The 20,463-nt window shown below is 39.3% G+C and overlaps 1 protein-coding gene across 2 annotated transcripts in view; it reads left to right on the top strand.

The window, feature by feature from the left end:
* The window catches only part of gigyf2 (GRB10 interacting GYF protein 2), a 135,708-nt gene that overhangs the window by 13,283 nt on the left and 101,962 nt on the right, over positions 1-20,463 (top strand). For both annotated transcript variants that reach the window (XM_059651035.1, XM_048542022.2), the window contains exons 2-3: positions 9,036-9,097; positions 10,781-10,910. In XM_059651035.1, coding sequence (XP_059507018.1) covers positions 9,057-9,097; positions 10,781-10,910 — 171 coding nt within the window. In that variant the 5' untranslated portion in view covers positions 9,036-9,056. The remainder of the gene's footprint in view (positions 1-9,035; positions 9,098-10,780; positions 10,911-20,463) is intronic.

Here is a 20,463-nt window from a genome sequence, read left to right as displayed (position 1 = left end):
AAGCAGCTGAAGATGGTCCTTGTGGACCTCATGTCGTGATGTTTTGAGGCTGATATAACTGACCTCCAACTGCAGACGTCTTCCTTTGTGTTTCGTATGGCTGCAGCATTGAAGAGTTTTCCCTTAATTATCATTGACTCCAGCTGTTAGTTCTCCTTTTTCCCACCACAGTCAAAGATGGCATTAATCTCAAAGGCAGTCAGTCTCTCCTCATTTTGGAGGTCAGCCCTTTAGCCCATTTGGTCCAATGTTGTAGTGAGATTCATTGGCACTGGTGGAACCTGTTCTGAGACTCAGTGAGCAGGTTATTCCTTTGCAAGTGCTGCCTGATTGCATCGTTGGTGACTCCTTCCATCGTTTTGCTGATGGAGAACGCACCAATGGGCTGTATTTGCATGGGTTGGACTTGTCATGCTTCTTGTACACAACATACATTTCCACAATGCAAGTTAGATGCCAGTTTAGTAGCTATACTGGAACAGCTTGCTTAAAGGTGTGGCTTGTTCTGGAACATGTCGTCAGCGTTTCTGAAATTACAAACATTAGAGCCAGTGTCTTCAGCCAGTTCTTGATATTACTAAAATGAATCTAATTGGTTGAAGACTCCTCTGTGATGCTGAAGATCTCAAGGAGACAGGTGGATTGTCTATTTGTCATTTTTGGTTGAAAATGAGTAGAGATGCTTTAGCTGTGATGTACTTGTCTCCAGTGTGTTTAATTGTTCACCAGTATTCACAACTGCATGTGGCAGAACTGCAGAGCTTCAGTCTGATCCTTAGAATATGGGATAGTTCAGTTTTGCCTATTTCTTGTTTGCTAGTCCTACGTTGTAGTTTCGGCATGTTGAAATTTCATTGTTTGCTATCCCTGCTTCACCGATCACCTAGCTTGATGGGTTGGCAGATGTACTTCGCAATGTGGTTGGAGCTTGTGATTGAATACAGTTTTGCTGTTGATGGTATGCAGTGCCTATTGGGCGCTAAGTTTTGAATTGCTTGTGCTATTTTAAAATCTGCCCTACTTGGTGCAGTTGTAATGCCACACAGTGATAACCCCTATCTTTGATGCGATGACGGGATTTTGCCTCCATCGGATTCTGCTGATCAGTCCTACTGACACTGTCAGAGATGGACACGTGCGACAGGCAGATTGGTGAAGCAGAGGTCAAATAGATTTTCTTCTCTTGGTTTCCTTATCACTTGATGCAGAATCAGTCTGCCAGCTATGTCCATTATAATGCTGCCAGCTTGTTGAGTGGTAGGGCCACTAGTGATGAACATTGAAGCTCCCCCAAGGTATGTTGTATCCTTGTTGCCCTCATTGTTTCTTTTGAAGTGGTGATTAACATGGAGTACTGACTCATCTGTCTTGGGGGAGGTGGTAGAAGGTATTTGGCAGGAGGATTCTTTGTTCCTGTTTCAGCTGTTGCCATCAGATTTCATCAGATTTGAGTTATGATGGAGAATCCTTAATCTAAGCACTGTGTTTGCCATTCATTATTCTTGGGTTGTTCAGTTCAACATCATTCTGATCAGCCTTTCAAATGGGAGAAAAAATTGTTCTGTGTCAGTGCAAAGCTATGTCATTATTGAATCAGATCTCCACTTGTGGTTCCATAACAATCCTCACTTGTAAAATCCATAGCGGGACAGGCAATTTTCCGAAAAAGGGCCCCAACCCGAAACGTCAACTTTTCCATTCCTCTGATGCTGCCTGGCCTGCTGTGTTCCTCCAGCTCCACATTTTGTTATCTCTGACTCCAGCATGTGCAGTTCTTACTATCTCTGTAAAATCCTTATGTCACTTGTTTTTGAGACTTGCAGCATTAATATTTGCAACTTTGAGGCATGCCTTACCTCAACTGACTAGACTGATAATCCAGTTGTATATAGGCATCTGTGTTGGACAGTTCATTGGTTAGCTGATTGTTCTGGGAGTATGAATCACAGTTCAAGGGCTCTTGTTGTACCTTGGTTGTGTCCTTTCCACTGGATCAGTAGGTTGAACTTGTGCCTGTGCTGGGAATGTCACAACGTGACTGGTTTGAGTCAAAAAATTAACAGCAATGATTGAAAGCATCGAGCTGTCATTTTCAAGATGTAAACAAACACGGCATTTTGGCAAGATTGTGATGTCGGAGTAATGTAACTGGACTAGTAATCCTGACACCCAGGCAAATGTTTCTCGGGGCTGTTATGGTGCAGTAGCGATGTCCATCATTCTGGGCCAAAAGACTTGGGTTCAAGTCTCATTGCTCCATAACATGTCTGAACAGATTGATTAGATACCCCTGAGATTCATAAATATTTTCACTGAATGAGACGGTTAGAGAAAGGAATGATCACTGGACCCTAAACGTTAACTTTTTTTCCTTCACAGATGCTGCCAGACCTGAGCTTTTCCAGCAACTTTGTTTTTGTTCCTGATTTACAGCATCTGCAGTTTTTTAGGTTTTTGTTTGAGACTGTTGGAGATACCAGGTTCAAATCCTGAACCATCTCTTATTTGACGTCACGCTTTTAAACTAACAGTTGCATTCTTTAGCCAGCATAGATTTTTAAAGAGGAAGATCATGTTTTCCTATTTTGAAGTTTTTTTTGAGAACAGAGGGGTTGATTAGAGTAATGCTGATGATGTGGTGTACTTGGGCTTCAAGAAGGTGTTTACAGAGCATGGAGTTGATGCTGAATTTGTTTGATACTTGTTAGACCTCATCCGGGGCATATGTGCAGTTCTGGACACTTCATTCAATGATGTGAATGCATGAGAGAGAATACAGATGAGATTCACAAACATGGTTTGACCATTAAGAAACTTCCATTTATAAGGACAGATTGAAGAGATTTGGAATGATGATCTTGAAGAGCAAATCTGATGTACATTTTCAAAATCAAGAGGACTGGGTCGGTTAAGTAGCGAGAAACTGTTCTTGCTTGTAAAAATAGAAGGGCCCAGATTTGCCTTTTTGAAAATCACTTTAAATGTGATTTGAAAAGAATATTCTCATACAATGAGCGGCAAAGCACTGGAGTGCTACTATCTGGATGTATATTGGAGGAAGGCATTGGATTAAGAAAGGAATAATGTATAAGGGTATGTGGAAAGGGGAGTAGAAGGCAATCATGATGCTCATCTGGAGAGTCAGTAGCGATATGATGGGCTGAGTGGTCTCCTGCACTGTAACATTTCTGTGAACGTAGAAAAAAAATACATTCTTCAAAAGTTTGCATCATTTCCAGATTTTCTTCAAATTAGCCACCAATTCTAACAGATCTTTTTCTCTGTGGACGTACTACTTGGCTAAGCTACTTTCTGCAACTTTGACATGCTGTTTAACACTGCCCTAAGCTTCTGACCTTGTATCCTTTCAGCCAAGACTTTGCAAATCTCCACTCTTCTTTGTCTTGATCTGTGTCTGCTCATCTATTGAAACTCTCCTATGCTTATTTTACTTGTATGTTAGCATTGCTACCCACTTCCTTTTGACTTCTTCCTGTCTTGCAGCCTTCATAATCTTCAGTCAAAACTTTGCCTGTTTGCTAACGGGCACTAAGTCCAATTCACTCTACCTGCTGACCTAAAGTGGCCACTGCTCTGTCATCTTTGAAGTTCTCATCCTTATTGTTCAATCCTTGGCACCTCAACCTTTCTATGTTCCTCTCTTCTGCAACCTTGGATGATATGTGCAATCAACTAATCAATTCTAATCTATTTGTAACCTCACTTTTCACTCGTCAGCTGTGCCTTTCACCTGCATAGCTCCTAAGCTCTAGCCTTGGCCACATGCTTGCCATTCTCTTCCCTCATCATACAACTTAAGATAGTCTTTAAGCAAACTTTTGGTCATAATACTGAGTTTGTTGAATTTTGCTTGATAATCGCTCCTGTGAACCCTACTGGGGTCCATTATTATGCTAGATGCTATATAAATGCAATTTGTTTTCTCCTACAGCCATTATAAATCCTGCCCCACTACTTTATTTCCACATTGTTGCCAGTTAAAATGAAACCTGACCTGTCTTCACAGCTTTCACTTGCTTTGGAAATTCTCTCACTTACCCAAGAATCTTAAACCTTCCATTCTGTATCAACTTCAAGCCATTCAAAAGCATGTTCATCAACCTTGTTCTAACTTGTATAGCAGTTTGCTCTGTTATTCCAAGATTGCTGTCCAGCTAGTTTTGCTATTCTCTTTAGTCACATTCAAAGTTCCATCTTACTCTTGCCTCTGCCACTGATTACAATAGTAAACTGATTTCTGCAACAGGATAAACATTTAACCAGATTTATTCAGTTGTTGGAATAACCTTGAACTAATAACCTGAAATGTCGAGCCTAAACTCAAATATTTTATTACTAAAAATTTCTACACAATAGCAAGTTAAACTAAATGTTTAATGATAGCTGCATTAAATTGTTTTTGAGTCCTTTTAACGGTCTCATGAACTTTCATATCAGCACGTGGCTTGGCAATCGTAGAGCCCTGTTGACAGTTTGAATGAACTCTAGACATGGCCAATGGCTCCTTGTATTCATCATGTACTGAAGTCATTCTTGAGCACAAAACTGCCAGTCAATCCATCTCCATTTAATCAAACGTCTGACAACTTGCATGTAAAATGGCATCTAGGAAATCAGAAATATGTCAAGGTGCTTCACTGGGGTGGAACAAGAAAAAAGTTTAAAAATAATCTCCTTTATTAAGTAATTGCAACTTCTTGTGGAGCTGAATCTCCAAAGTGCATTTATCTTTGAAACCTTCTTGGTTGCAAACTAAAATGGGGGGAAAAAAACAGTGAAAATGTAACTAACTTAGTTCTTTAATGCAGGTTTCTATTTTGATATCTAATTTACAGTAATGTTTATTGCAAATGTCACCAGTTGGTGCAGAAATGATACACACAGCTTGTCAGTGGAACGGTAGCCGCCTAGAACAAAAATGATGCTGCCCTTGTAATCACAATAGGAGGTGAAATCAAAGTCTTGAGTATTGGATCACTGATATCAATGAAAATTTCACTACCTGCAATGATCATTAAAAACATTTCAATGTGAAATTGAGATCTTTGAAAGAAGTTGGAAGTTTAGTCTGCACAAAGAAATATATCTGATTTTACTGAGACATTCTTGTGTCTTGGTAAGTGCTGACTTCGCTCCAGGGGCTGCTCCTCTGTGATTGATCTTCTGGTAGATTAATGGGTTTCTGCTTTCAGTTTGAAAACCTTTGGTGGGGTATAATGGGCTGCCTTTCATTAGGTGCTGTCTTTTTAACAGAACACTCATCAGAGTAATTACTGTCCACAGCATTTGCACATGTGCAAATTCATCCAGGTGAATGTTGTAGTGAAGTATTTTGGTGTTTGGAGTAATCATTCTGAAAGCTTAATTAAAAATCCTGGTTCTGCAATAGTTTGACCCCATCTATTCAGGCTGCTTCTATTATTCCGACGTTTTAAAAAAGAAAATCCAAGGCCCCTTAAGCTATCTACTTTATTGGCTTGAAGCATACTTTGTGGTGCCTCTGTTTGCATATAGACCCCATCCACCATGTAAGCTTGAACTTGAGATCCGGCCTGTCAAAACTTGCTGTATATGGCAAAAGTTGATTAACAGGGCCACACTAATCATTTTGGTCCTAAACAGTGCCTACTCTACCTCACATTGTGGAAGGGGAATGGGTCTCAGATCTGAACAACAGGTGAAACAAGTTACATGATTCTACTGCTTTGCAGTGAATGTAGAAGTGCTTTTACCAAATAAGAGTGCTTCCAAAAAAATGAGTAAGGTGATGAGTTTCCGGACTAATGTGATGACAAATACAGAGGCTGTATGTTCCAACTGCTGGAGGACCATAATCAAGCCACGTTTTCATTTGATTATGGAGCAGGTGGCATGCCAGTTTGCTTTATTAGCCCATGCTGCAAGCCTCATAACAATTTAACCACCATTAAAGTGATTCAGCTCATTATAATCATGTGTTCCAGACTGTGCTAAGAATCACAGTGGAAACTAAATAAGTTCATAACTTGGACTTGCAGTGTGATTCTTTTGTGTTGGCTAGAGGCTACATCAGTTAATGCACACAACCGTGCTTTATGAAGGTCAACGGAATTCATATGTACATCATCCCCTTTCTGTCCATGTAAAAAGATGCATGGAGACTGCCAATCTCTGTTCAGGTGTTGCCGTGCCAATCTCTGTTCAGGTGTTGCCGTGGGAATGCAATCAAAGGCTACCGGCTTGGTTTGAGGTCTAAGATTGTGCCGATTAACTGCTAAAGCTGCATATCCGTGTCAATGATGGCCTGATGAATAATCACCTGTACCTCATGCTGTAGAAATTGGCAATCTTTTTCTGAATCTGTTCCATATACCTGGTGCTGGTGAGTGGAAAACAAAGTGAGTTTAAGTCTCTTTAATGTGCAAGTTCTTTACTACCAAGCAATTATTTATACTTCTTTCCTGTGAAACGCAGAGGAAGGAAAACTGGGAAGGTTATCTCTGGAAGAAATAGATGAGAGATTCTGAAGAAGTCACAAACGGATTATTGCATGGAGATCAAATATGAATGTTACAAAAACAGAAATAGCTGGAGAACATCAGTAGGTCTGGCAGCAACTCTGATGTTCATCTTTGCATGTTCTTCTGTACGTTTTGAGGGGAAAATAAAGTACAAGTACTTCATGTTAAACTTTAGTGAGAATATTATTCTGATCCAGAGAACGCAAATGAGAGATCTCCAGGAGGTTTTGAGAATTTTTGTTTTTGTTTACGGAATTTGAGGACTGTTGACAAGATTAGCAAATGTTACCTATTTATAATTGTGCTTGAGATCATTCTAAAAGTCACTTACATTGCCTTGGGTTTGGAGTCATGTTGAGTCAGACTAGGTAAAGGTGGTAGGTTTCCTCCTTTTTAAATCCAGATATGTTTTCATAATGATTAACGACACTTGCCATGGTCACTGTTACTAAGACTAGCTTTCAATTCCGGAATGATAAATTTTAAAATCCACCAATAGTCAGAGTGGGATTTGAGTGTATGTACCCAAAGCATTAGCATTGGGTCTCTGGGTTAATAGATCAGCAACTTTATCACTGTATTACCAGCTGTTTAGCTGCCCCTAAGGGATTTATTTATTTTTTTGATTCACATTGGTGCATGCATTTAGACTTTTGATATTTTGTCATCCATCTTGACAACCACTTGTTTAGTAAAATGCCTTGATTCTGTTCTTTTTCTTTTGCTTCTTCCTTTTGCCCCCACCCAGTGCACACAAGCTATTATGCACTCTTCTTGAAAGTAATTCCTGTATGACTATCAACATTTGCATTCAAAAATATTCATTTGTTACCTTTTATTTTAGACTGCCATTTTTTTAAAAACTAGTAACTATTGTTTAAATGTTTAATTCACAAGATTGGTGGTAAGATCACTAATGGGTTCAGGATACTGATCAAATGCCACTGCATCTGGTGGAAGTGAATTGAGAATTATCCAGTGATAAAAAATCAAGTATGGGAACAAGTGGATCATTCTTAGATCGGAAGGCTGTAAGTTGTGGGGTACCACATGGTTCAAGCCTTAGGCACCAACTTTCACAATGTTTATCAATTATTTATACTTCTATTTGGTCCCAAAATCTAATTTTTCCACGCTTTCTGATTACACAAAACTAGGTGGGTCTACAACTTGTGAGTAGGGTACATGAGGCTTTAAAATGATTCATACTGGCTGAGTAGACAGAGCTTTGCATTGGAATACGAGATGGAAAATGTGAAGTTTTTTACTTTGGTAGGAAAAAAGCATGGCGATAAGGAAATGTTGATGTTAAAAGGGACCTGGAGTATGCTTGCCTGTAAGAACCTTGGATGGTACAGTAGGTAAATGCAGCAACCAATTAGGAAGACAAATGGCATGTTTTCTTGCAAGGGGATTTGAATGCTGGAGTAAATCAATCTTTTATACAGTTGTATGGAACTTTGGCCAGACTGCTGTGCAGTTTTAGTCTGATTAACTTAAAAGGATATCCTCTGCATAGAGTTTGCCAGATTGATACCTGGGATGGCTGAGCTTTCCTTTGAGGAAAGCCTGTGACTAGGGTTATATTCTGTAGAGTTCAGAAGAAGGGAATGAGATTTCAGTGAAGCATGCAGTACCCTTGCGGGGCTCATTCACATAGAAGTAGTAATGAGATCTAGCACTGTGGTCATAATCTCAGTACAAGAGGAGGCCATTTTAGGACTGAAGTGAGGAATTTTTCTCAAGATGGGGTGTCATTGAAATTCACTACCCTGTGGGGCTGTGTACGTTGCTATTGAGTATGTTCAAGACTGAAATCAATATTAAAGATATTATGGCTGTGGGGAAAATTATTTTAAAGCAGATCAGCCGCAATCTTGTTCTAGGTGTCAACCTTGTGAAATTTCGTGATGGACTCACCAGTTGAAATCTTTTAAGATATTTCTACGTTCTCGTACATTGAATCACTTCTGAAGTTGTGATTATTTTATTCTTGGGGCAATACACTGACCATTTTGTGAAAACTAAAATCCAGAATTGTTAACTGTTTAGAATCAAACCATTGGTGTTAAACACTGAATTTCATTCTCCATATCCTTGAAATTTATCATCTTGAGATATGTCAGTTTATCTCGGAAGTGGTTATGAATTCCTCCATTGCTGTTCCTGTTTGGTCATTCTGTTTCTTAAAAATTTTATTACAAAGATGGTCTTATCAATCCCTCACTTCAGAATCACAGAACCTGTTGAAAATTATTGGAAGGTGTGTTAGCTATGGTAGTTGGCAATTTTTTTTCTGTCGGTTGCAATTGTTACAAAATTATCTGCCTGAACTACAGAGCAGGCTAAAAATTAACATTTCGACCCAGAACAACGCCTGCAAACAATTCAGCCTCAGTACTGCAGTGTGGACAACGAGGCACTACCAGTTTTGCAGAATTAGTGGGATCTTTTGATAAAGATGTAAGCTCCAATAGGAGTTAGTTGTAACTAACTTTGTTTTTATTTCAATAGTGAATTTACGGAGAAAAGAAAATGGCAGCAGAGACACAAACCCTTAACTTTGGGCCTGAATGGTAAGGGATGTTTCCATGTTTTATCATCAGTTATCTTTTTGTTTATGTTGAAATTATTCTGAAAGCATGACTGTTAACAGGGTCTCTGTTTAATGGAAAAATTACATTTTGTATTTCAACTCTGCTCATCACTTACTGAGAAAATGGGTCTATCCATTCAAAATGTGCGATGTATTTGTTCAGCTTGATAACGTTGACAGAAATTGAGGATTTCATATTTTATGATTACCTAATCTATGGAGAACATCTCGAGCTGGTTTTGAATTGATCAAAGGCTGGAGTCAAATCAAGTTAGTCTTGATTATTTTGGAGCTGGAGGAACTTGTAATTTTGTGAATTTTAAAAGAAAGAGCAGATTAACATCTGTAATCCCAGTCTCTTGAAGGTTCTATACCTTTTCATGTTTGTGCTTGCTTTTCCTCAGTCAACAAAATGAAATTCCTTAGGGACTTATTCATTACACACATTTACCAAGTTATAGTGGGCAGGTTGGTTAATCTGTTTGTAGTGTGTTCATGCAAAAGACAACTTTGAGCAGGAGCGAGCATAGCTGGCAAGGCCAGCATTTGTTGCTCATCCTAAGGTGCCCTTCGATTGTTAGCAATGAGCCATCGCCTTGGTTTATTGTAGGTACACTCTCTTAGGTGAAAGGAAAGAAGTTCCAGGATTTAACCCAGCACCAGTGAAGGAAGAGCAGTACATTTCCAAATCAGGATGGTGTGTGACTTTGGAAAATTGCAATTGCTGGTGTTCTTGTGCATCTGCTGCTCTTATTCTTTGGGTATGGTAGATGCTAATGAAAGAGCCTAGAGAGTTATTGGAATGCATGTTGTTAATGGTACCATCTATGGTGGTGGATGGGCTGTTAATCACACTGGTTGGTTTGTTATGTGGATCTTGTATCATTTGGAATGAAGGTAATCCCATTGAATGTCAAAGGAGATAGTCGTATTATCTCTTAAAGTCCAAATTTGTATGGGGTTTCTAGTAGTGATGAAAGTGTAGAAAATTGGAAGTTTCTTGCTACATCAGCTGACTTAGTTCTTTTGGATGGGTGGCAAACAGTGTAGCCTCTGGTGGAGCAGCAAATGGCAGACAACGCTGACAAAGATTTTTGCATTAATCTGTGTATGGGTAAAACCAATTTTTTTTGCTTTTCAGGGAGTATTGACAGTGATTCCTAAGCTCCCTCAAGCTTGTACACGATTTAAGCCAATGTATTTTTATAGCTGTTATTTTGATATCTCCTGTTCAGAAGACAGGGATTAAAACTTTCATTGTCATTAAATCCCTACCACCAAAACATGCTTCAATATAAACATTCCTGAAAATGGAATTTAATTTGAGAATGGACTTAATACCGGAATGAAAGGTTACAAATCAAAAATATAATTTGTAATAGGACAGATCACCGTTCCTGTCACCACCAGTATGAAACACTAGTTGATAGGATATTTTCAGATAGTGATACGTTTTGAATGGTGAAACAGCAAATTGCGTGAATGTTGAATTATTGGATATTATTGGACTGTCGGCACTCAGTTGTAGCTAAATCTAAGTGGGCTGGCTTCTGCACTGGTGGCATAATGCATTTATTGTTGCTTGTTGAGATTGTTACAGTTTTAGACTGTGACAAACAGAAGCCGCTCAAGAATGTGTTAAATATGTTGTTTTTTCTTGCAGGCTTCGTGCATTGTCAAGTGGTGGGAGTATTACCTCCCCACCCCTCTCGCCAGCCTTGCCAAAGTATAAGTTAGCAGATTACCGTTACGGAAGAGAAGAAATGCTAGCACTTTATATAAAGGATCTCAAGGTATATCCTGGCAAGATCTTATGAATTGCAGGATGAGTGCTTAGATATTGATATAACTGACGGAATTAGTTGGAAACGTTCTTATTTCTTTTTGTGACTTAATTTCTCGACTGGCTCCTAAATTTTGAGTCATAAACTCTTGAATAATAATTCTGTGGAACATTTTGAGCACATATTCTGAAAAAGGGACCCCTATTATGGAATGCAAAACTTATCTTTTGGCTTTGGGAAAAGATGAGAATTGAGTATTTGTATTCAGCCTATCTCCTTGCCTGAGTAACTGTCTGTGCGTGTGTGAGGTCTACACATTCTCCCAGTGTCTGCGTTGGTTTCCAGTGGGTGGCGTAGTTACCTCCCACCATGTCCAAAAATGTGCAGATTAGGTGGATTAGCCATGGCATATGAGGAGTTAAAGGGTTAGGTCTGAGTGGGATGCTTTTCAGAGAGTCAGTGGGCCGAATGGCCTTCATCTGCACAAGAGGGATTCCATGATTCTAAAAACACAGTCGAAATTTTGTTGCTTGAGCGAAGGTGTTACTGTTACTTGTCTTTGGGGAAACCATTAAACACAAGGTTCACAGCACCTTTATCAAACTATAAACCCTATGTAAATGATGCAGTGAGAACTCATGACGGAAGAAAGAAGCACCGAGTGCATCATGTTAAAAAGATGATGGGATTGAAGACTCAGGAGAAAATATATTCACAATAGTGAAAGGCATAGGTAGTGAAACAAAAATGAGAATAACTGAAGAATCAAAACTTGAAATTTAAAATATTGACCCCTTTCCGCAGTCAGATGGGATAACCCAGGAATGTTTAAACAGTAATATAGTCTGTATCTTCCAGATAGCCTTTGTAAGTCACATTGAAAGTTACTTGAGAATCATAAATCGGTTTGGGTGCATCGACCAAAATAAGACATTTTTATCTGTTCATGATATCGATACAAGAGATACTTGACCTATAATGCCACATCCTTAGACTGAATCCAGACAACTTAAATTTCAAGAGTGGGAAGAGATTAAGTTCATGATTAACCACGACGTGGAGTGCCAGTGTTGGGGTGGGGTGAACAATGTCAAAAATCACGATGCCAAGTTATAGTCCAACAGGCCCATGTGCAAATCCCAGAATTTCTTTCAAGGCCCTGCCCTGAAATAACTAAAGGTTTCATCATACCAGAAGTGACATCTCAGGTCAGACAAGGCATTATGTATGTGAAGCCTTGTTCAGAATCTGGCTGTAAGTTACCTTGGAGTCAGAGTGGTTTTAGTTCCAAGGAAAGAACTTATAAAATGCCACAGTGCCTACAAGTTGTGTGCTCTTTGAACTTGACAGAACACATCTGCAATTATAAATCTTCAAATGCAAGTTGTGCGTCTGAGAGTCTATGTGGACGGTGGGGAATGAACCAAGATCCTGGTTGAAGCTGTCCTCATTGGTAAAAGTGAGAAGCCAAATGTCCTTGACTGAAGTGCTCCCCTTTGGGAGGGAACGTCCCTGTCTGGCAGTTGTTGCACCATGTCCATTGATCCATTCTCACAGCTTCTGCATTTCACCAATATACCATGTCTCAGGGTATCTTTGCCTGCAGCATACAAGAGGGCCAACGTTGGCCGAGTCACGACTACCTGCCACGCACGTGGTGGGTGGTGTCCCCACATAGAGCCTCACCTTCAATGCCTTATCTGACCAGAGATGTCACCTCTGGTATATTGATAAAACCTATCGTTATCAGAGGGCAGTGACGTGAAAGAAATTCTGTGATTTGTACATGAATCCTTTCTAACTGATTAAAGGTTTAAACAGCCATCTTAGGTGTGTTTAATACATTCACATCAGTTCTGTAACCCTTTGATCTTTAGCTTATGAATTATGACTGATGCCACCTCTCTTTGACACCCAAAGCAGCAAGACTCCCAAAGCTTGTGTCTTCAAATAAACCTGTTGGACTATAACTTCTTGTTGCACGAGTGACCATGATATTTTTAAACCCATTTATCCTGGCTGGAGTTCACCTATTGTGATGCTGCCAAGACCAGACCATTTTTTTTTATTCCTTTCAAAGGCAACATGGTAACAAAAGCAGACAAATTTCCTATTCCAAGACTGAAGAACAGCAGTAAACAGACTGAACACAGGATTCAGCACCAAAATCTACATGGATACTGGCAAGTTTCGTTGGCCAATTCGGCCAAAAAGAAAACTGACCTGGGAAACACCTGATAGACTTTGTAAGGTCATGTTGTTTAGAATGGGAAAAAAAAAAGCACCAAAATTCCAATGACTAGCTAATAAACTTATTGAAGTACTGAGTAACTGTGCAGTTTACCTAAATGATTTGGCTTACTTTTAGCCAAACATGCAAAGAACATTTACACTGACAACTGTTTGATGGGCTACAAAAATTAATTTAGTTATATATCCAGCAAGCAATGGATTTGTAAAACAAAAGTGACTGATTGGGCAACACTGATAAGAACAATCACATTATGAAGTGAAAGTAAGGGCTATTTTGGACTCTCCCATTGTAAAGACCACATCATTTTTTTTATGGAAAATGGAATGTTTTAAAAAGGACTGGCTGAATTTTTAAAAAAAACAAGCTATTGAAACTCATTGTGTGAGGTGTTTATATTGTTCCTTTACTTAAAAAAAAGTAGCTGAAGCTGTTTGCAGACAGCCCACCACCAAGAAGTGCACACAGCATAGGATATGGCCATCAACAAACTGGCAATTAGTTTTTGCAATCTAAACAGCTTACAAATTTACATTCCTTTCTGAAAAGGAAACACCAGCCAGATCCAACCATGAATAACAAAAAAGATAACACTGTATTAGAACAAGGAAGAGGCTCAGGACATTGCCAAAATAGGACTAAGCCTATGGCTTGGGAGCATTCTTACAGTCAAAGACAACCACGAAACTTAAAGAGCAAATAAAACATGAATGTAAACTAACAACAAACACTTAAAAAAAAAAAACTATGGAAGCTTCTAGAGTTATGAAAAAAGGAAAAGATTAGCAAGACAGTTGTGGGCACACTGCAGACAGAAACAAGAGGAGAATTTATATCTTCCTGCCTTGAGTAACTGTCTGTGCGTAGGAGAATCCGGGAGTTTGATGCTGTGAAGCAGCAGTGTTAACCACTGTTGCTCTTTTTCTTTTGCCACCTCCCCTTCCTAGTCTATTGTATTTTTTTTTCCCCCCACTTCGTTAATCCCAAAAAATTCCAACTTGTATGTGCTGGTCAAATTGCTATCTCTTTCTATCTCACTTCATGCACAACTCCAGCTCAGTAAATACATGAGCCCCTTTAAAACATGCTTTCTTTTTATCCTTCACCCTCCCTTTCTCACTGGCATGTGCATTTTGTCAGTCAAGAATTTATTTAGAAGTTTGAATTCCTTTTTAACCTGCTCTAATATACATTGTTGAGCACCCTTCCAATGCTTTTTGGCTAACTTGCATGCTGTGGTAAATTTCTGTTTGAAATTCAAAGCATAAGCTGGAAGCGTAGTCTCAGTTTTGGATCAATTTCTGTTTAATCGACTTAAAGTAATTCAAACCGACGGAACCTTGATCCTAATACCGGACAGTAACAAAGGAATTCCCTTATCCCAAGGACATTGTTCACAGAAGTGTAGTCATAGTCTTCAAAATTTGATGCCATCTTTCCAGTGTACTTTGAGATTTTGTGGTTGATGAACAGAAGGTGCAGATTGTTTTATCCCTAAATTAGTGGTTATTTCTGTGAATATTTGTGGTGTAAAACTTTAGTTTTGCTCTGATTGTTTCTTTGGGAGATCCATACCTTGATCCAAAAAAAAATGGAACAAATGTTTTCGCTGAAACTTTACGGTAATTTTTCCCAGCAGGCACTGCTTCAGGATGTCTTCAGAAGCATTCTTCATCTTTAAAAGATATTGATCACCATGCCTGGTAATCAGTATTGAGATCCTGCTAACTTGTTCTTCAAAAATTGCTATCAAAATTCAGAGTGCATAATTGATGCTTGGGGTTACCCCCATTGCCTGATATGTATGGCGTATCCGGCAAAACTTGACCATATGTTTATCTAATCATAACCAATAAAAATGCTTTCCCCCTTGCCCAAGTGACTTACCATTTGGAATTCTTTGAACCACTTTCAGACTTACTTACAATACTCAGGTGGGCCTACCAACTGATGAACTGCTGCCTATTCCTCATTGGCTGATAATTTAGATGGCTTCCATTTCCTCACTGGTACTTTATCTTTCCAGTGATAACATCCAGTCTATTTGGTGTAACTCTTTCAATTAAGAAACTGTATCTTGTATTTCTGTAAAGATGATGAATTAAGCATTTCAGATTCATTTTCTTTACCTTCATCTTTATTTAGTTTCATTTTCAAAATATGTATTCTTTAAAAACGTAATTGAATTTTTGAATCATCTTCCTGTTTCATTACTTATTCTCCCTGTCTAATTCTTTTAAACTGAGATCTAGTTGCAACACAGTCAGGAAGCAATCCAAGGTGCCATGTTTCGATTTTCTTTTGCCTGTACTGGTTATTCCAGCACATTTTGTGGCTACTGTTCTAGAATCTGCCAGGTAATTTCCCAAAATAAAGTTAGTTTTTCCACAGGAGATTGCTAAACTACTCCTACAAGACTTGATAGTTAACTAAGAGTCTCTTAATCAAACTCTGTATAATGAGACAGGTTTGTAACCTCTATAAACGTCACCATATAATCTTTTCTGCTTCATTTCCCCTCTAGAAGATAAATAGTGTCATCAGCTAGCAACAGTGACTGACTTGCTCCTGTATGACTCAATATTTTAAATTCTAGCAAAATACTGCTAGTACTGAAAATCTGATAGAAACAAAGCATGTTGGAGAAACTCAGCAGGTCTGTGGAGAATGAAGCAGAGTTAATGTTTTGAATCTAACATGACTCCCCTTCGGTAGATTACCTCTTCTATCTACTATTTCTAAATTCTTCCATATCACTTCCTTTACATTCTCCAATTTTTCTCTAACTTTAGTGATCAAATGACATTACTTTGTGTGCTTGCAAATTCTGCGAATGTCTGATTTAAGTTTCTTTATTGACATAGTTATACAGCATGAAAACAGACTCTTCAGTCCGATTCATTTGTGCCACGTAAACATGCCAATCTGACAGAGTCCCATTTGCCAGCATTTGGCTAGTATCCCTGTAAACCTTTCCAGTTCATATACCCATCCAGATACCTTTTAAATGTTGCAATAGTACCTGCCTCCTGCACTTCCTCTGGCAGCTTGATCCATACATGCACCACCATCTGCATGAAAACTGCCCCTTGGGTCCTTTTTAAATCTTTGCCATCTCCTCTTTAAACCTATGCCCTCTACTTTTGGACTCCCCTACCCTGGGGGAAAGAAAAAACCTTGGCTATTCATCCTATCCTTGTCCCTCATGATTTTATGAACCTCTGTAATGTCATCCCCTCAGTCTCTGCTCAAGGGAAAAAAGGGTCCCAGCCTATTCAGACTCTCCCTTGTAGCTCAAACCCTTCAGTCCTGGCAATATCCTTGTAAACCTTACCAGCATTGCCTCAAGTTTAACAACATCCTTCCCTTTGAAGGGCGACCAGAATTGTACACAGTGTTCTGAAAATGGCCTCACTAATGTCCTGTACAGCTGCGACATAACATCCCAACTTGTAAAATCACTTATGATCCATGTAGGCAAGTGTGCCAAACACCAGCTTCACCATCCAGTCCACCTGTGACGAGTATTCAAGGAATTATGCATCTGCACCCCATGTCTCTTTGTTCAGTAACACTTCTTTCAGCTCCACCATTAACTGGGTAAGTCTTGCCTGGATTTAACTTGCCAAAATTCAGCAACTCATTTGTCTAAACTAAACTCCATCTGCCACTCCTTCGCCCAATGGCCCATCTAATCAAGGCCCAGTTGTACTCGGAGATGACCATCATCACTGTCCACGACATCTCCAATTTTGGTGTCATCTGCCAACTTACTAATCATAACCTTTTGTAATCCCAGCCAAATCATTTATATAAATAATGAAAAGTAGAAGACCCAGCACCGATCCTTTCGGCACAATGGTTATCATAGGCCCTCTGTCTGAAACTACTAATACCAGCCTCTGTCCTACCTTCAAGTCAGTTTTGTATCCAGTTGGCTAGTGCCCCTGGGTCACATGCGATTTGACCTTACTAACCAGTCTACTATTCGGAGCCTATCAAATGCTTTGAAGCCTGTATAGATGATTTCTGCCTTCAGCCGCCTTTAAGCTTCTTTGAAGAGGTGACAATTGGATTGATGAGACACATTTTCCCATGCACAAAGCCTTGCTGACTATCCCTAATCAGTCCTTGCCTTTCCAAATGCACGTAAATCCTATCCCTTAGAATTCCTCCAACAACTTGGCCACCACTGAAGTCAGGCTCACCAGTCTATAATTCCCTGGCTTTTCCTCACAGTCTTTCTGAAATAATGGAACTGTGTTAGCCAACCTCAACTCTTCTAGCATCTCACCCGTAGCTATCGATGATATAAATATCTCATCAAGGGGTCCAGCAATCACTTCCCTAGCTTTCCACAAAGTTCTGGGAAACACCTGATCAGGTCCTGGGGATTTTGCTACCTTTTGTGTTTTAAGAACCTCCTTATATAATATGAACTCTTTTCAAGACATCTCTATTTATTTCCAAGTTCGCTAGTTTCCATGTGCCTTCTGAACAGCAAATGCTGATGTGAAATATTTGTTTAGTATCTCACCCATCTCCTGTAGTTCCACACATTAAATGGCCATGTTGATCTTTACTCAGCCCTGTTCTTTCCCTAGCTGGTCTTTTGTCCTCTAATTTATTTATAGAATCTCATTGGATTCTCCTTAACTTTATTTGCTGAAACTATCTCATGTCTGCTTTTTGCCCTCCTGATTTCCCTCCTAAGTGTCCTCTTACTGCCCTTGTAGTCTTCTCAGGATGCGCTCAGTCCCAGCTGTCTATACCTGATGCATGCCTGCTTTTTCTTGACCAGAGCCTCAATTTCTCTAGTCATCCAGCATTCCCTACACATATCAGCCTTGCCCCTCACACTAACAGGAACATAACTGCCTCTGAACTCTCATTATCTAATTTGTAAAGACTTTGCAGTTCCCAACCATTCCTTTTATTTTGGATTAGCCTCCCCCAATCAACTCGAAAGTTCCTGCCTAATACTGTCAAAATTGGCCTTCCTTCTGTTTAAAACTTTAATTTTTGATCAGTTCTATCCTTAATGTAACTGTTTTGAAACTTGTAGAATCATGATCACTTTCTCCAAAGTGTTCCCCCGTTGACATGTCAGTCACTTGCTCTGCTTACTTTCCCAATGGAACGTCAGGTATCGCTCCTTCTCTAGTAACTACATCAACATAATGAATAAGGAAGTTTTCTCGTCCGCACTGAACAAGTTCTTCCCATCCAAGCTGTTAATACAGTGACAGTCCCAGGTCCATGGTTGGAAAGTTAAAATCCCCGCTATTAGAATTTTGTTTTCTAATAGACGCACAATCTTCTTGCACATTTGCTTTTTGGTTTCCTGCTGACTATGGGGGGGTGGGGGGGCGCGTGCCCAACAAGGTGACCATCCCATCCTCATTTTTAAGTTCCACCCTATAACTTCACTGGATGATCTCCCAGGAATATCCTCCTCAAGTACAGCTGTCATGTTCTCCCTGACCAAAAATGCCTCTTCTCCCTCCTCTCTCACATCCCTTTCTATCTTTCCTGACTTATCTATACCCTGGAACGTCAAGCTACCAGTGCATTCTATCCCTGAACTGCATTTCTGTAATGGCTGTGATATCCCAGTCCCATGTTCCCAATCATGCCCCAAGTTCATCTTCCTTACCTGTCAGACCTCTTCCTTTGAAATAAATGCTTAATTTATCAGTCTTACTCGTTCTGTGCCAAGCTGTTGCTGGCTTGAGTATTAGACTTGCTGCACTTGTCTACTGTACCAGCCTTTCTCTTTCCGCGCTATTACCTTGGGATAACTTAATACCAATCCTTATTAAAAATCAATCGAGACCGATCACAGTGCAAACATTTTAAAAAAAAAAAAAGCTCCTATTATAAATTTACCAAAGCAATAAGATTTAGAGGTTTTATGTCTTGAAAAACCAAACACCTAGTTGATCAGGCACAAAAACAAAGGTCATCCTCTTCCATAGTTTCAGGCTATTTTTTTTTCTAAATCAGAGAAACCTTTGGTGGGGAGACTTCCCACGTCAGCTATGAAACTTAACTGCTTGTTTGTTGTTTCAGTAGAATCAGAATCCTCCTCCAGACTATTCCTGCCTTCCTTCATTAGTCTTGGCTCTCCTTTGGCCAAATCAAATTGTCTAATAGCCTTGTTTCCTTGCAGTTCAAATAGTTTTTAAAATTCCTCCTTCCTGTGTTTTTCTTTGAACTCAAGTATTTTCCTTTCTCCTTCTCTAACTTAAGATTTTCATTTCTGCCGCTGTCTGATCTGGTTCTTGCAATGACATGTCAATTTCATGTTTCATTTATTCCAATTATAAATGTTGGATAATCACTTGAAGAGTCTCCTTACAACATCCATCCTTCCGCCTTCAGTTCGGCTGCTAATTTTCTTAGTTTAGCTGTAGCCAGATATTTGAAATAGTCCATTTTAAAATCTTGGACTCCCAGAAAACTGTGCAGTGTTCAAAGCCGTCTTCAAAGTTTGTGCCTTGATCTTCACCACACAAATCCTTCTTAAATCCACCATAATCAAATACTGTAAGAACACGCTCTTATCGTCCTAGCTGATGTTCCTATTTGACAAGTCGGATCCCAGACTGAAATCTGGCTTAATGGTTCATATTTTGTTTATTTTTTAACTTGACACTGTGGCATTTCAGTGAACCATAGCATGCGAGACTGTATATTTAGCTTTAACAATAAAGCAAGTTTATTACAACTTTTTTATGAAAATGACATGAAACAAACTAATTCAAACAATTTTTCAGCACGGCTGAATAAAATCCTATCTTTGCCAGCACCATCACTTTGCATTTTCGGATCCCAGCGAGTGTTCCTCCTCCTAAAAACAACATAAATATGGGGGACATCAATAACGGTACAATTTTATTACATTACTCTTTTTCCAAGCATCTCTCATTTCCTATTTTCTACCAGGTCCAACGTTACCACTACTGTTGGTAATAACCTGTACACAACTACAAATGTCTGCTGGCCTATGCTGTGTCTAAACTTCACCCAAACTGACTGTATATTATGATTTTCTGTGCTAAGGTTCTCTCTCATTTAATGTTTTGATCTTTTGCCTTTTGCCTGTGCTTGCTAAGCGTTGAATACCCTTGAACTTCCTGCTCCCAACATTGGACGTCCTCTTACAGAATATGTCATTGGTTTGTATAACTTGAACGAATACTGTTTACATTCAGAGTGCCTTCAATTCTGTGTATTACTTTAGCAACCTCTAGCCATATCAGTAGATACACTCTTATGTTTGTATCCTCGGTCTGTTCCTCCATCATT

This window comes from Stegostoma tigrinum, chromosome 14 (genome assembly GCF_030684315.1).
Source record: "Stegostoma tigrinum isolate sSteTig4 chromosome 14, sSteTig4.hap1, whole genome shotgun sequence".
In the NCBI taxonomy this organism is placed as follows: Eukaryota; Metazoa; Chordata; class Chondrichthyes; order Orectolobiformes; family Stegostomatidae; genus Stegostoma; species Stegostoma tigrinum.
The sequence above is the reverse complement of the archived record's forward strand: the minus strand, read 5'-3'. Positions and strand labels throughout refer to the sequence as shown.